At 35.2% G+C, this 15,054-nt stretch overlaps 1 protein-coding gene across 4 annotated transcripts in view; it reads left to right on the plus strand.

Moving 5' to 3' along the window:
- Scaf8 (SR-related CTD associated factor 8) overlaps positions 1 to 15,054 on the plus strand; it is a 91,105-nt gene that overhangs the window by 12,123 nt on the left and 63,928 nt on the right. For all 4 annotated transcript variants that reach the window (XM_048800244.1, XM_048800241.1, XM_015502449.2 and 1 more), the window contains exon 2: positions 12,596 to 12,679. In XM_048800244.1, the coding sequence (XP_048656201.1) occupies positions 12,596 to 12,679 (84 nt within the window). The remainder of the gene's footprint in view (positions 1 to 12,595; positions 12,680 to 15,054) is intronic.

Consider the following 15,054-nt stretch of genomic DNA (forward strand, 5'->3'; position numbering starts at 1 on the left):
TTTTGCATTGCTACATATTTACTAATCTTTTTTTTTTAAAAAAGATTACACTGTAGCTTTGCTTCTGGCAAGCAGTGTTATCTAGAGAAAATTTAATAATGTTTTCTTTCATTTGTAATTACTTTTAATATTATCTTATGATAGTTCTGGGCTAGATCAGTGTTTTTCAAAAACACATTTTTTTTTTAATGTTTATTTTTTTTTTTAGTTGTAGGTGGACAATCTTGATTTCATTTTTATGTGGTGCTGAGGTTCGAACCCAGTGCCTTGTGTGCTAGACGAGCGCTCTACCACTGAGCCGCAACCCCAGCCCCCACATTTCTTTTTTTAACCTCAACCCATAAGAAGAAATAGAGCTTTTGTCATGATCCAGGGGTTACATATGTATATTTAACAGGAAGAAAAATGTCAGCCAGGATTTATCAGTGCATGTCATTGTTTTGTTTTGTTCTATTCTTTTTTATTTTATTTTTTATTTTTATTTTTTATTTTAACTGGGTGAGAATTATCTGGATAAAGTTCTCTTATAGTGTGTTAGCTAGATTATGATTTGAATAGCATCTAGTTGGAAAGAATGCTATGAAGTAGAAAAACAAATGTGTGCTATAACATTTTTTTCCTGCTCTTGTTTTTGTATTCTTATGTTTATAAAGTTGTAATTATTGCAAATATTTTATATTTCTAATTTTTTAATATTTTTTTTTTAGTTGTAGTTAGACACAATATTTTTATTTCATTTATTTACTTTTATGTGGTGCTGAGGATTGAACCCAGGGCCTCTCACACATGCTAGGCGAGTGCTCTATTGCTGAGCCACAACCCCAGCTCTATATTTGTCATTTAACACATCAGATATTTTTGTTAGTTTTGCATTAATAATGTGTGTATTGGGCTAACTTATTGTATCTTACTATACCTTACTAAATCTAAATCTTCTTGGATGTTTAGGTTTTTTATTTTGCTTTTTTAACTATCATTTGTTTTGCAGCTTGTGTTTGCTCGATTGCCTTTAGATCCCTTGTGTACCTAGTATGTAACTGTTTTAGCCATTGTAGAGAATACGAAAAAATTGTTTTATTGGGTACTAGTTATTGAGGATTAATAATGTGAAAATAAACAATTATGGTTTTTGTTTTTTATTTTTCATCTTTAAGTATGTAAAGTCATTAGTAAAAAAATTATGACTCTTTATTTGTCTCTATATTACCTCCTTTCAGATATTTTTCCGTTTTAAAACGTCCATCTTTTTTTTTTTTTCCTTTTTCATTCTGGAGTTTTAAGTCTGAGAATTACAGTGTAGGTGTCCTTTTGGGATTGGCGTTTGTTGATTATCTTTTCCCCAATGTAGTAAACAAATTTTCCTGCGGTGTGTATATGTGCCTGTTGGTGTTTTGATATGTTAAGTAAGTTTCACTTTACTGGCATACTGGACATTTTCAATATTATGTTGTTAAGACTTCATTTAAATCCTCTGGAGAATGTTAAATATTTTTTTTTTTTTTTAATTAGGTAATGGACTTGGGCAAGTTCAGATGAAAGTTCTGTCCTGCCTTTTTGTGGTGGTTCCAGTGTCAGTTCAGCTTTGAAAATATTTATTTTATTCTTTAGGTGTGATCACATATTGCACCCAAGAGTTTGTCTAGTTAATTGCATAGAGGTTGACATGGATTTTTGTTCTCAGAGCCTTTACTCTGCTTCTTTGGGTTTGTTTCACCAAGGATGATGAGCCCAGGACTGGAGTTAGTTCACATGCAGAATTATGGGATATTCTTTTCTTGTTCTCTTGCACATCCTCATGTTCTCCAGATCACAGGCCTGCTACCCCCACTCCCTACCCTGGCCCTCCAGCCATAATGTCAAGTTGTTTTTCAGGTTTAGTTTTCAGAATGAGAGAAAAATTGGGCCCCCCCCCCCCACTCCCATTCTTTGGATGGTAGGGCTCCTTTTCCTTGTTCCTTTGACCAGAGATAGGTTCTGTTTGGGTTTTAGATGCTGGAGTGCCAACAAATTGTTGGTAGGCTAGGAGAGAAAAGGGAGAAGGGGGAAAGAAGAAAAAAAGATTGTGTCCTTGTCTTCTCCCTTCCTTGACAGCATAGAGGGGTCTTTTTACATGTCTGTTTGACTAAACATAGGGTGTTTCTCCTGGTGTTTTTGCTTCTGGTATTGGCTGTACCATTTGGTAAATCTGCCAGCCCTGGGATCAAAGCCAGAAGATCATGGAAGAATACCAAATACTATGAAATTATCTCCTCCCCCACACAGCTTTCTCCTGCTTTTCCTGGTCAATATTCAGGTTTGACATAAGTCTTTGTTTTGCCTGCTGGTTTACTTTTGTAGAGTACTCAGTTGCTTTTGTATTCAGTCTGAGGTTTTCATGTGTTGGCAGGGAAAGGGGTGCATTAGTTGGTTTACTCCATGTTAGCCTGCACTATAAAGCCTTTTTTAGAGTACTCTTTTTGGAGGGGAAATACTGGGGATTGAACTCAGGGGCACTTGACCACTGAGCCACATCCCTGGCCCTATTTTGTATTTTATTTAAAGATAGGATCTCACTGAGTTGCTTAGCGCCTTGCTTTTTTTTTTTTTTAACTTTGTTTTATTTATTTAAATTTTTTTAAAGTTGTAGTTGGACACAATCCCTTTATTTTATTTATTTATTTATTTATTTTTATGTGGTTATGTGGTGCTGAGGATTGAACCCAGCCCCGCACACATGCTAGGCGAGCATTCTACCGCTGAGCCACAACCCCAGCCCCAGCGCCTTGCTTTTGCTGAGGTTGACTTTGAACTTGCCATCCTCTTGCCTCAGCCTCCTGAGCTGCTGGGATTACAGGCATGCACCACCGTGCCCAGCTGAAACATTTTTTAACCAAATAAATCTATTACAAAATTTTGGAAAAAAAGGTTTTGAGAAGAGTTTTTATTTTAAGAGACTAAAGAAAAGTCAAATTGTTTTAGAACACACTTTTCTTAATGTAGAATTTGTTGATATTAATTTTAAAGCTGTTCTCTGGTCATATTTTTTAAATAATATTTTTTAAATAGTTGTACATGAACACAATACCTTTATTTTATTTTTTTATGCGGTGCTGAGGATCGAACCCAGTGCCTCACATGTGCCAGGCAAGCACTCTACCACTGAGCCACAACCCCAGCCCCCCTCTCTGGTCATATTTTGTTATGTCAAATGCTTCTGATTTAGTGTTACTTTGTTATCTAATTGTAATTCAAGTTAAAATTAGTGTGGGGCCTGGGTGGCCCACACCACCCAGGGGCTCTGGAGGCTGAGATAGGAGGATCTGGAGTTCAGTGCCAACCTCAGTAACAGGCACTAAGCAACTCAGTTAGACTCTGTCTCTAAATAAATATATAAAGTAGGGCTAGGAATGTGGCTCAGTGGTTAAGCACCCCTGAGTTCAATCCCCAGTACCCCCCCAATGTAAATTAGTATAGGAGATCATGCTATATGGGAAAGAACCTATATTTTAGTCAGAAATTTTGTATATAGAGGATATTTCAGTTTTGACTTGAAATAAAATTTGATTAAGATGTTCAGATATTAAAGTTGGTGAATAACATGCTCTTTAAAATGACTCCATAGTTGAGATAAATCTTAGTGTTTATATTTTACTCCTATATTCAAAATATTGATTTTCCATTTTCACTTTTAAAATTCCTTAGGGAAGAGCATAGTTTTCAAAATTTAATTTCTACTTTGAAGTGGTAATAAAAATAATTTTAACAAAAATAATTAAGAAGACTTAATGCACACAATTTAGAAAATGAAGAAAAATCACTCAAGACTATTTTTTTGGGGTGTTAGGGATGGGTATTGAACCCAGGGTGCTGGGTTCAATACCTACATTTCCAGCCCCACCCCTTTTATTTTGAGATGGGGGGTATTGGTTGCTGAGACTGTCATCAAACTTATGATGCTTCCATGCTTCCACTTCCTAAGTTGCTGGTATTATAGGCATAAATCTCAGTGCCCTGCTCAAAACTGTGTTTTATTATATTAGTTTTCTATTGCTGTGTAATAGGTTGTCAGAAATTTAGTGTTTGACCCAAAACAGCATATATTTACTTCATAATTTTGATGGGTTATGATCCAGGCACTGTTAACTGGTGATTGATCTGTTTCTAGTGGCCTCCCTCTGGTCTTGTAGCCATGGGGACCTCTCTTACACATGGCAGTTTATTTCTTTAAAACCAGCAGGTAATTCTGTCTCCAGTCTGCTGCTGCTGCAGAGACTTATATAACAGTTACCAGAGAATGACTGTCTCATCAGATTCACAAGACTTACTCACATTCAAGGGTGCAGGATTATTTGGAGAGGGGGTTTATACAGGGCCTGTGCCACCAAGCAAGGAGAAATCTGAGGGTGCTGTTTTGTATCATAAATACAATGCTTTGGCATTTTCAGTACTAACATTTATAAATAGTTCTGATTTTGTAAATAGTTCTGATTATTTAAAAATGCATTTTGTTTATAGTTTACTATCTTTAACGTAGAACATGAAAAACTTTAATAAAACCATGGGAATGCCAGTAATTCCTATTTAAATAAAATAAATGTAAAATTGACAGAATTCACTAAATAGGAAAACCACATTGTCATGTTCCTATTGTCCTTCATTCCAGTGACATAGTTGGGAGTTGGGACGTGAGAATGAATAGTTATTTCAGTTTCTACCTCAGTGATTTGGAACTAGGAATAGTAATCCTTATGAATGAGAAGGTTCTCTTTTAAATGCATCAAAAAGGTGTGTATGTTTTTCCCTGGCGTTCTCCCCCAACCTCTAATTTATTAATCATGACAGTTATATGCTCTTAATTGGATCAAAAATGTTCATATAACTTATTGTTTGTAAAGGGTCTTAAATAATTAAAATTTATTTTCTCACAGATCTTTATGCTAGGTAGTTCAAGATTTAGGTGCTGACCATTAGGTTCATGGGAAGACTCTTGCTGGCTTTCAGATAGCTGCCGTCTCACTGTGCCCTCACACTGGAGGGTGGGTTAGGGAGAGAACATACAAGAGAGTGTATGTCTGAGTGAGAGCTCCTTGGTGTCTCTTATAAGGAAACCAATCCTATTGGACCAGGATTGTCTACAGTTACGTCCTTATTTAGCCTCAATTGCCTTCAAAGAAGCCCCTTTTCCAAATACAGTATCTTTGGGGTTTGGGGTTTCAACATAAGAACTGGCAGGTAGGAGAGAGCTGAAGAGATGTTTTAAAAAATATTTGTTTTTTTAGTTTAGTTGGACACAATACCTTTATTTAATTTATTTATTTTCATGTGGTGCTGAGGACTGAACCCAGGGCCTCGCGTGCGCTCTATTGCTGAGCCACAACCCCCGCCCAAGCTGAAGAGATTTCATTGAAAGCTCTTCCTTGTCCTTGATCCCTCCTGTTTTAGTTCTTAATGCTTGAGTTCTTTGGGTGATTACCCTCTTATCAGTAAATAATATTTTTATGCCACTATTTCTTAAAATTTAGCCATTTTTTATTGAGCTGTTGGAACAGTAAGTATAGAGCATTAATTTGTTTGTGCTGCTACTGCCCTCTTTAATACCTTGAATTTTGAGAGGTGAGACTCTGGAATTCTACAGGACAAATTATTTCACTCCTTGGCTGTGTCGTCTTTTGTGTGTGCTGCCACTTGTGGTTTCCTCATTTTATCAGTTATCAACTCTTTTATCACATTTCCATTTTTAGAAGTTTGTAATGTCTTTGTCTGCTGATTCTTCTCAAAACATAATGAGGGAGGCAACTTATGAAGAAGAGAATTTTTTAGTTTGCAGTTTTGGAGGTTCAAGGGTATGTGTTTGCATGGGCTCAGTTCTGGTGAGAGACCTGTTAACTGCTTTAGATTATGGCGGATGGCAGTGGCAGGACCATTTCCAGGAGCAAGTGATCATGAAGCCAGAGAGCTGTGTGGGGCCAGGCTCAGGCTTGTATAACAGTCCTCCAATCCTCCTGGGAGAACTACCAGAGTATTGCAAGAGAAAAACCTTATTTTCTTCTGAGAGTAGCTTCCCCGGTGTTCCAAGGACCTCCACATAGACTCTCCCTCTTAAAGCCCACCACCACACTAGCAGCCAAACTTTTAGTATGGGGACAAACCACATCCAAATGATTACATTCATAAAACCTAAAATATTTGCTAACCCATTACAGAAAATGTTTACTGACCCCTGGCCTAATTTATATTAAGTGGCATTTAAGGTCATTAGTAGAAATTTTGTGGTGGAGTAGCCAGGAGCAGCAGCTGAGCTAACATATTTTAGCTTAGGTAAAAGATTCCTCAAATCTTGGTTAAAGTCATTAGAAGCTGATTGGACTTGAAAAAGTTTACAGGTTAAAAATATTCATTTGCTCTGGTATCACAAGTGGTAACATAGAAATTTAAAAGCCTTTTATGAGATTAGGGTTGGGAATTTAGCTCAGTGGTAGAACACTTGTCTAGCAAGCGTGTACATTAAAAGTCCTCCTTAAATTTGTAACTTACTTTTTTTTTAGCAGCATAAAAAAAGTAAGTTACAAATTTAAGGAGGACTATTCAGTGTATACGAGGAGAACTGAATTAGAGTGAGAGCTTTTATTTTGTACCTTTCTGTTGAAATGATGTGTTGGTGACCAAAGGAAGAAGGACAGCTTAGGGGCAAGTTATTCTGAGGTCAGATGAATGTAGTGAGTTTGTGTAAGTAAAGGCATTTGTAACCTTAGATTAGATAATATTAGCACATGGTATATAAGGGGAAGAAGCTTAAGTTTGGGAAGGAGAGTTCAATCTGGTGCACAGCAAGCACCAGGGGATCTGGAAAAATTACGGTAGTTTTAACTTAGGAAGAACTTAATATAACAAACTGAACTGGGGTAAATAGCCACTTGAGGTTTTGGAAGACACACCAGCAGGGAAAACTATTTACCCCAGTTGGAGAGCCCAAGCCTAGAGAGCATGCAGCTGTGTTCTTCTGACCTAAGCATAGAAGTGGGAATCATAAGGCAAAACAAAAGTATGGTCCCAGAATCAATTTTAATTCTTCTCCAGCGTTTCCCACTGTTAAAACCCTGATGTTTTGGGTGTCCTGATTCAGATTTTGAGAAAACGGAGATAATTCTATTTCTGATTCTTTGTGGATTGTTTACATATTTGATGAGGACTGGAGTTTGAATGAAACTTGGCAGTTTTAATAATAAGCATTGTTATACAGTGTAAATAAGTTACCTGTTGAATGATATTTATTAGTGAATGCTTGCTGTATACAGTCATTGTATCATATCTTGTGGATCTAAAGATAGTTTGTCTATTCATGTATGGTGAATTATTGTGGAAGTCTGTTAAAAGCCTCTAATTCGCTGGCAGCATTCCATCACTATAGATTTATCATTTCTTCCTTTTTTCTTTTTCTTCAGTGCTGGGAATGAACCCAGAGCCTTGGCATGCTACGCAAGCACTCTACCCTCTGAGCTATATTCCCAGCCCTTATGTTCATTCTTTTCTTTATTTTAAAAAATTTTTAGTTGTAGATGGACATAATACATATATATATATATTGCTGCGGATTGAACCTAGTGCCTCACATGTACTTGGCAAGCACTCTACCACTGAGCTACAACCCCAGACTTTATTCTTTTCTTAAACTACTGAATGTTATAGTGACATTTTCAAAATTCTCAGCATATGTTCTTTGTTAGAAGTCCTAGAGGAATGAGTTTGATGCTTAGGATTTACTGACAGTAGACTATATAGAACATAGAAATTTGGAGAAAAAACTAGAAGGGAAATTGGATGATGACAAGCTGTTTCTGAAATCATGCAATAGATTCACGTTATTTCAATAAATGCTAAAAATTTTGTGTTCTAAGTAATTGATTCAAAAGAACTTTGAAGTAGCCTAGTTGAGGTAAACACAGAAGTTTTATTTTTGTATACCACAAAACTAGTGAAATTAAGATGTCAGTATGGGCTGGGGTTGTGGCTCAGTGGTAGAGNGAAGGAAGGAAGGAACCTGTTATCCATCTTTTTTTTTTTTTAAATATTTTTTAGTTGTAGATGTACACCTTTATTTATTTATTTTTCTGTGGTGCTAAGGATCAAACCCAGTACCTCATACCATTAAGCCACAATTGCAGCCCAAGTTGTTCATCTTTGATAAAAAGTAAATATAAAAACTAAATAAATCACTGTCTTGTTTCTGGATTCAAGGGGAACATACTTTGTTAATTCTTGAGTAAGGCACCTTTTGGGAAAAATTATTTAACAGATTGCTAGAAAGACCATGTCCTAGGGGAAATTTCTTTCAGCCTTCTTTAAAAGTTGAGGACTTAATATTAATTTCAGTAAAAGTGATTGGTGAAGAAATAGATGAAATGATCTGACAGTTTTATGATGATCTGATTTAATAAATCGAATTGTTAGAGAATCTAGAAAAGTGGTTAGTTGAAAGCATATGTATTAAGTCTTTGAAGTGTATTGCTCAGTGTTTTTTTGAGTAATACTTTAAATGTTTACAGTATGGATTTTTAAAAGGAGGATCTTGGAAGAAAGCACTCTCTTCAGATTGTTGGATGTCCGTACCCCTCCATCGTCCTGTCCTGGGGATTGAACCCAGGATTTCAAGTATGATAGTCAAGTGCTCTACCACTACTGAAAATGTTTTTGGAATCTAAATTGTATTTCGCCACCCCACCCCTCAAAAAGCAAGCAAAGTCTTGGTCTGCTAGAATGTAGGCTAGCACTTGATTGAAATTCAGGGCCTTCCTTTGTTACACAAAATGAAAGAAATAATGTGTTGTCAGCTATAAAACAATCTGATGCCTCTTCCTTACCTAGTAATATAAATATAGAGTGTGCCTCCAAATGGTTGAGTGAATGATATTTGACTATGAGTCATTTAAATGAAGAAGGCCTACCAAAGAAAAGGATTTTTTTTTTTTTTTAAAGAGAGAGGGGGAGAGAGAGAGACAGAATTTTAATATTTATTTTTTTAGTTATCGGCGGACACAACATCTTTGTTTGTATGTGGTGCTGAGAATCGTACCTAGTGCCTCATGCATGTTAGGCAAGTGTGCTACCACTGAGCCACAACCCCAACCCCAAAGAAAAGGATTTTTAATAATGGCTAATTCTTGTTGAGAAAATTGTGTGTGCTCCAAAAGCTTTGAGTGGTATGTTTTTATGAAACAGATATATATTGTTTTTGTTCAGGGGGTTATCAACTTTTCATAAGGTAACATAGTTAGAATCTAAATATGGGTTTTCCTGTTCAGACTTTTGCATTACTGAGTCTTGTATTTATTTGTCTATTTTAATGTATTCTTAACAAATAACTAGTCTTTGCCAGATATTGGATATATGAAAAAAATAGAATACCAACAAAAAAGACAGGGTTTGTGTTCTTAGATCTTATTTTCTAGAGAGAGAGGGCAGGAATGGATCTCAGATGGGTCCTGTAAGAAATTCTGGAAAATTGATCTTTACTTTACCTGGCTTGTAAAGCCATAGAAAGCTTTGTTATTTTGCACCCAATGAATATACTGGCATATAGGTACATTTTCTAAAATAGTTAGGAATATAGTATATTAAAGTATAGTAAAAAGTATATACAATTATATTAAAATTCCTTGTTTGATATAGTTTAATGGGTAGTGTAAGATCTTAAGTATCTTAGCTTAAGAGTTCTTAGAAAGTATCTGACAGAATATAATCTTAGGCAATATCATTAGCAGGTGGATCCCTTTACAGGAAATTAAAGGGCGAAGGATGGTTTTACTTGTACTAGAATTGATTCTAATTTGCACAGTAAATGCTATGTATTTACCCCTTGGTAAACTTAAATTGCTTTTAAGAAACTTAACACCCTTTGTTGATTGGTATCAGTTACCATCACCCTTGTGGCAGTCCTTTTAAAAAAAAATGAAGTATTAATCATACAAGTAAATGTCAGATTACTACAGTGAATGCTTCAAAAGTAAGTGGCAGGGCAGTGAGCCCATAAAGAGGAGAGTCTTGTCTTAATCTTATTGGAGAGGTAGGAGACCCTTTCCTCATTAGATGATGCTTTAAGAAATGTTCCAGTGCAAGGCCATCAGTAGAGCCAAAGCAATAACAGAGGTCCTTGGTCATTGGTTCTTTGCATTCATGCTGTAGAGATTTTCAGACAGGTTGCATATAGTTGCAGGCAGGAGTTTATTACTAGGGAAAGGAAAAGGAAAGAAGGAACACTCTTAAGGGAAAAAGGGAGAGAGTGGGTCCTCACAGAAAAGAGGCCCCTCCTGCCCTCCTGTTTTACTGGGGGGTTCCAGGGAAGTTTTCAGAGTCCCACCAAGGTCCACCCCTTGACTTTTGAGTAGCAGCAGGATTGAATAAGACTTTGAAGTCCCACTGCACATGGTCTTACCCCTACCCCATGGAGGGGAGATTTACTGTTATAATGACATACTAAATATCTAAGGCAACTCTTGAGTCACCTTGGCCATGCTTACTGATTTTGATTGGAACTTGGTTCTACAGGTTTTATGATTGGGGGCTTTGCTTCTAATTATTCTGTCTGCCTGAGTCCTGTAATCTGGTCTGTGTAAAGGTTACACAGGTACCCCTTTCAGAATAATGTGTGTTCTCATCATCAGGGAGGAGTCTTTCTTCTGCAGATAGAAGGTTGTTTGTTGAGAAATGTAGCGTATCCTGTTGGCTTAAGCTACACAGCGCCAGATTTTTCTCAAGTAAATTGTTAAAGAAAGCATGTGAGGGTCAGTACATAAGTTTATTCTATAGAATTTTCCCCTTAACCTTATGTTTTCATCACTTGTCTGTCTGCTACCTGTCTGAAAGATAACTACTGGGGAAGCCATGGTGACATGTGTCTAAATAGAGGGAACAAGCCTCTTGATTTGGGGCCCAGGGAACTCAACCTTGGAGGTGGGGGAGATCATTTGTTCCAGGAGCAGGGAAGGGCCAATGAGCATGGTATAAACTGAGGCTGGAAATAGACACAGGAGTTGGACCAGGCAGGGCCTTATATATGCAGACTTTTTTTTTTTTTTAAATCATGTATCTGAAGAGAAGTGATTGACCATATTAAGGGGTGTTGGGAGTAGTTTTGAGTGTCAGTCATCTGATGATAGTTTTTAAAAGAGTTGTAAATGTGGTGACAACACATCCATTTAGGTGTTGTCCAGGTGGGTGATGAAGGTAACTTGGACTGTTGTCATGGAGGTGGTGACCAGGGGAGGAAGAGGAGACAAATTATGGGGAAAACAACAGATTCCACATATAAAAGAGGTGAAAGTGAATAGAATTTGAAGTCTGTTCAAGTGTGTTTTGCAGTGTTTTAATGGTAAAGCCGTTTCCAGGCTTCTAAATTATTATGCCAGTTATAGTTAAAAATGTTAGCATCACTGTGTACAATGAAAAAAAATTTTTTTTGAGTGGAAATTAAACTCAGGGATGCTTTACCACTGAGCTACATTCCAGTCCTTTTTTAAATTTTGAGACAGGATCTCGCCTGCCTCAGCATCAAGAGGCACTGGGGATTCTAGGCGTGCTCCACTCCGCCAGATTCAAAGTTTTAATCAGTATTCATTTATTCATAGTTACTTGTTGCCTAATTTCTCTAACATGTCTTTAACTGCTTTCTTTCTAAGCACTATTTTTACCCTTTGCTTATGTAAGAAATTTCAAAATAAAGATTTTTTGGAGGGAGGATTCTTGTTAAACTTTAGATCCCCTGATTAAAAAGAAATGGTATACTATAAAATCAACGAATTTGAAGTGTACAATTCAATGGTTTTGTTTCTAAGCTTCATACATTTTGTAGCATTTATCAGTGTTCCCTTTTTTAAAAAACTATATTTTTAGTTGTCAAAGGACCTTTATTTTATTTATTTATATGTGGTGCTGAGAACTGAACCCAGTACCTCATATACATGCTAGACAAGTGCTCTTCCACTGAGCTACAACACAAGCCCTCAATATTCCTTTTAGTAGATGGACACAGTACCTTTATTTTATTTTTATGTGGTGCTGGGGATCAAACCCAGTGCCTCACATGTGATAGGCAAGCACTCTACCAACTGAGCTACAGCCCCAGTCCCTCAGTATTCCTTTTTATCACTAAAATTTCATTGAACAGATAAAACATTTTGTTTATTCATCAGATGATGAACATTTGGGCTCTTTCTGCTTTTCAAATGGAATTTTAATGAATTTTATATATATGATTATCCATGTAGAAGTTTTTATGTGAACATTTGTTTTTAGCTCTTTGGGGCAGATACCTTGGAGTGAAATTGGATCATTCGATAACTTTAAAATTTTTTCAAGAAACTACCAAACTGTTTCATAAAAACTATTGGAGAATTTTACATTTCCACCAGCAATGTGTAATATCTAAGCAACTATCGTGGTAGTTCATTGTGATTTTGATGTGTTTCTGTGCTGACTAAAGATTTTGAGCCTGATTTTTAAAAGAAAAGCTGCACTTTGATTTCATTGAGAATATAAAAATGGAAATGTTGGTAATTTCATATTATTGCTTGGAAACAATTAGTTTTGCAGTATTTAAAATTCTTTTTTTCTTTTTCATCAGTTGTATTCCTTGAATGACTACAAACCACCCATTTCTAAAGCAAAAATGACCCAGATTACAAAGGCGGCCATCAAAGCTATTAAGGTGAGTAATGAATTTTACTCTTATGTTTTCAAAAGAAAATGCCACCCTAGTATTTTGAAGGAGAAATAATTTTTATATATTTTCTCATGTGAAGAATTAATATATGTTTAGTGTGTAAAAGAAAAAAAGTGTATTGTAAACCCTCCCTCATAAACACTTAACATTTTGATATTTATCCTTCCATAAGCTTTGAAGTAAATATTTTTCCTTTTCTTAGGCAGGTGATATTTTGGACATTAGCCGCATCATGGAGATTTTAAATTGTCATTTGTCACACTGACATTGCAGAATCTTAAATACAAATTAGTAGAAGACTTCTAAATGAAAATAACACCTTATTGATTCTGTATAGATTTAAAAATGGAGCACCGTGGAAAATAATTAGGCCTTGTTGTACATAAGATACTTGAACTATGGAAAGGGAACACAGAGACAGGTTTTGGATAGGTTTTGAACCTGTGTTCAGGAAAAACATGTATATTTCTCTAGAACATAGATATAAATTAAAAAAAATATATAAAATTTCTTGGCTAAAGGACCTTTGAAGCTCAACCACAGACATCTTTCCAAGAAGTTCTTGTCCCCACAGCTAAGATTCCGTGCTTTATTTAGGACGGCTGAATGCCTATTTTTAATTAAGTAGATATTAACCTGTGAATATTTTGTGAATGTTTTCCTAGTATGAATTGAAACATCATCCATTATTAGAAGTACCAACTATATAAATTATCTTCTGATAACTGTATATAACATTTAACAAATTTCTATTTACTAATAGTTGCTACTGAGATAAATTCAGATAATTGGTTGATTTTGCAGTTTTCTTATAGGTAAAACTTAGTTTTCAGATTTGTAGTTAGTATCTTAAACATCTTTATAGTTAAAATCTCTATACTTAAATAGGGAAAATCAAAGACAGGATAAGGACAGTTACCACATTTTTCAAGGAAGTAATTCGCCCTGCTCCCATCTGATAGGCTTAGTATATAAAACAAATTGAGTCTCTTTCACTTTATCTATACTATTCTCTATTATAATGATTTTTACGATCACAATTCTGTGAATATGTAAACGTGTATTGTCATTTTTATTCTGTAAAAATTAGAAGTTGGTGTATTTATGTAACTTTCCTGAGCAGAATACCTTTTTTTTTTTTTTTTTTTAAATAAAGGTCCATCAACAATTTTCTTTTTTAGAGAGAGAATTTTTTTTAATATTTATTTTTTAGTTTTTCGGCGGATACAACATCTTTGTTTGTCTGTGGTGCTGAGGCTCGAACCCGGGCCGCACGCATGCCAGGCGAGCGCGCTACCGCTTGAGCCACATCCCCAGCCCCAGAATACTTTTTTAATTAAAGGATTCAGTTAAGTATGGGTGCTAACCTTATTTTCTATTTTCTGATGTCAGAAAGATATAAGAAATTAAGTAATTTGCTGAAATTTGAATCTAGGTGTCTGTCAATCAGGAGTCTCTTTGTTTTTATGAACAGTGTACTAATTTGTGCCAATGATTTTAATTTTGAAAAATTTTAACAAGTTGGAAAATATTGCAATGAGCATCAAATATTCTTCCTTAAATTCACAATTACTAACATTGGCCACATTTGCATTATTTCTACACATATGCATGTACATACACACTTTTTGTCATTTTTTCTTGTGGATTCGTTTGATAGTTTCAAACTTCATTCATAATAGTGCTTATTAATCTTTGTGTACTTGAATTTACATCTCCAAGAACAAAGACATTCTCCTAAGCAACTGCAATATAAGAATCACATGTAAAAAATTTCACTTTGATAAAATACTGGTACCTAATCTACTACATAGTCCATACAAAAAATAGCATTGACTTTAGTTCTCATGTCTTTTTATTCTAAGGAGGTGTCCCTTATAAAACATAATTCATTATTCAGGTTAATTTTTCAAATAGCATTATGCTAACCATGGCATTACCATCGGGGTATTAAAATTTATTAAACGTAAATTCTAGATTCTTTTTTGTTAAATTTATAATTATTTCTAAATTATAATTTATAGTTATAAATATTATTTCTAAATTATAAATTTAGAAATTCTATTTATTTATAGGTTTATGCTTAGTGTTGTGTTTTATAAAAATGTGTTTTCTCATAATTAATAGTATACCATTATTAATTTTTAATCCTTGTGTTTACTTCTATTTTAGTTAATTTTGTATGGTCTATTAGAACATTATACATTTCTACATCTTAAATGTTCCTGAAGTTCATTTTCTGGAAGCAGGAGATAATAAAGTTGAAAACAGCTCTCTCACATGATTTGTTAATATTCTAGGTTGATGGGTAATTGATTTTTCTAGTACTAGCCTTGCTTTAGCTGATAATCATGGATACC

This window comes from Marmota marmota, unplaced genomic scaffold, assembly GCF_001458135.2.
Source record: "Marmota marmota marmota unplaced genomic scaffold, marMar, whole genome shotgun sequence".
Lineage (NCBI taxonomy): Eukaryota > Metazoa > Chordata > Mammalia > Rodentia > Sciuridae > Marmota > Marmota marmota.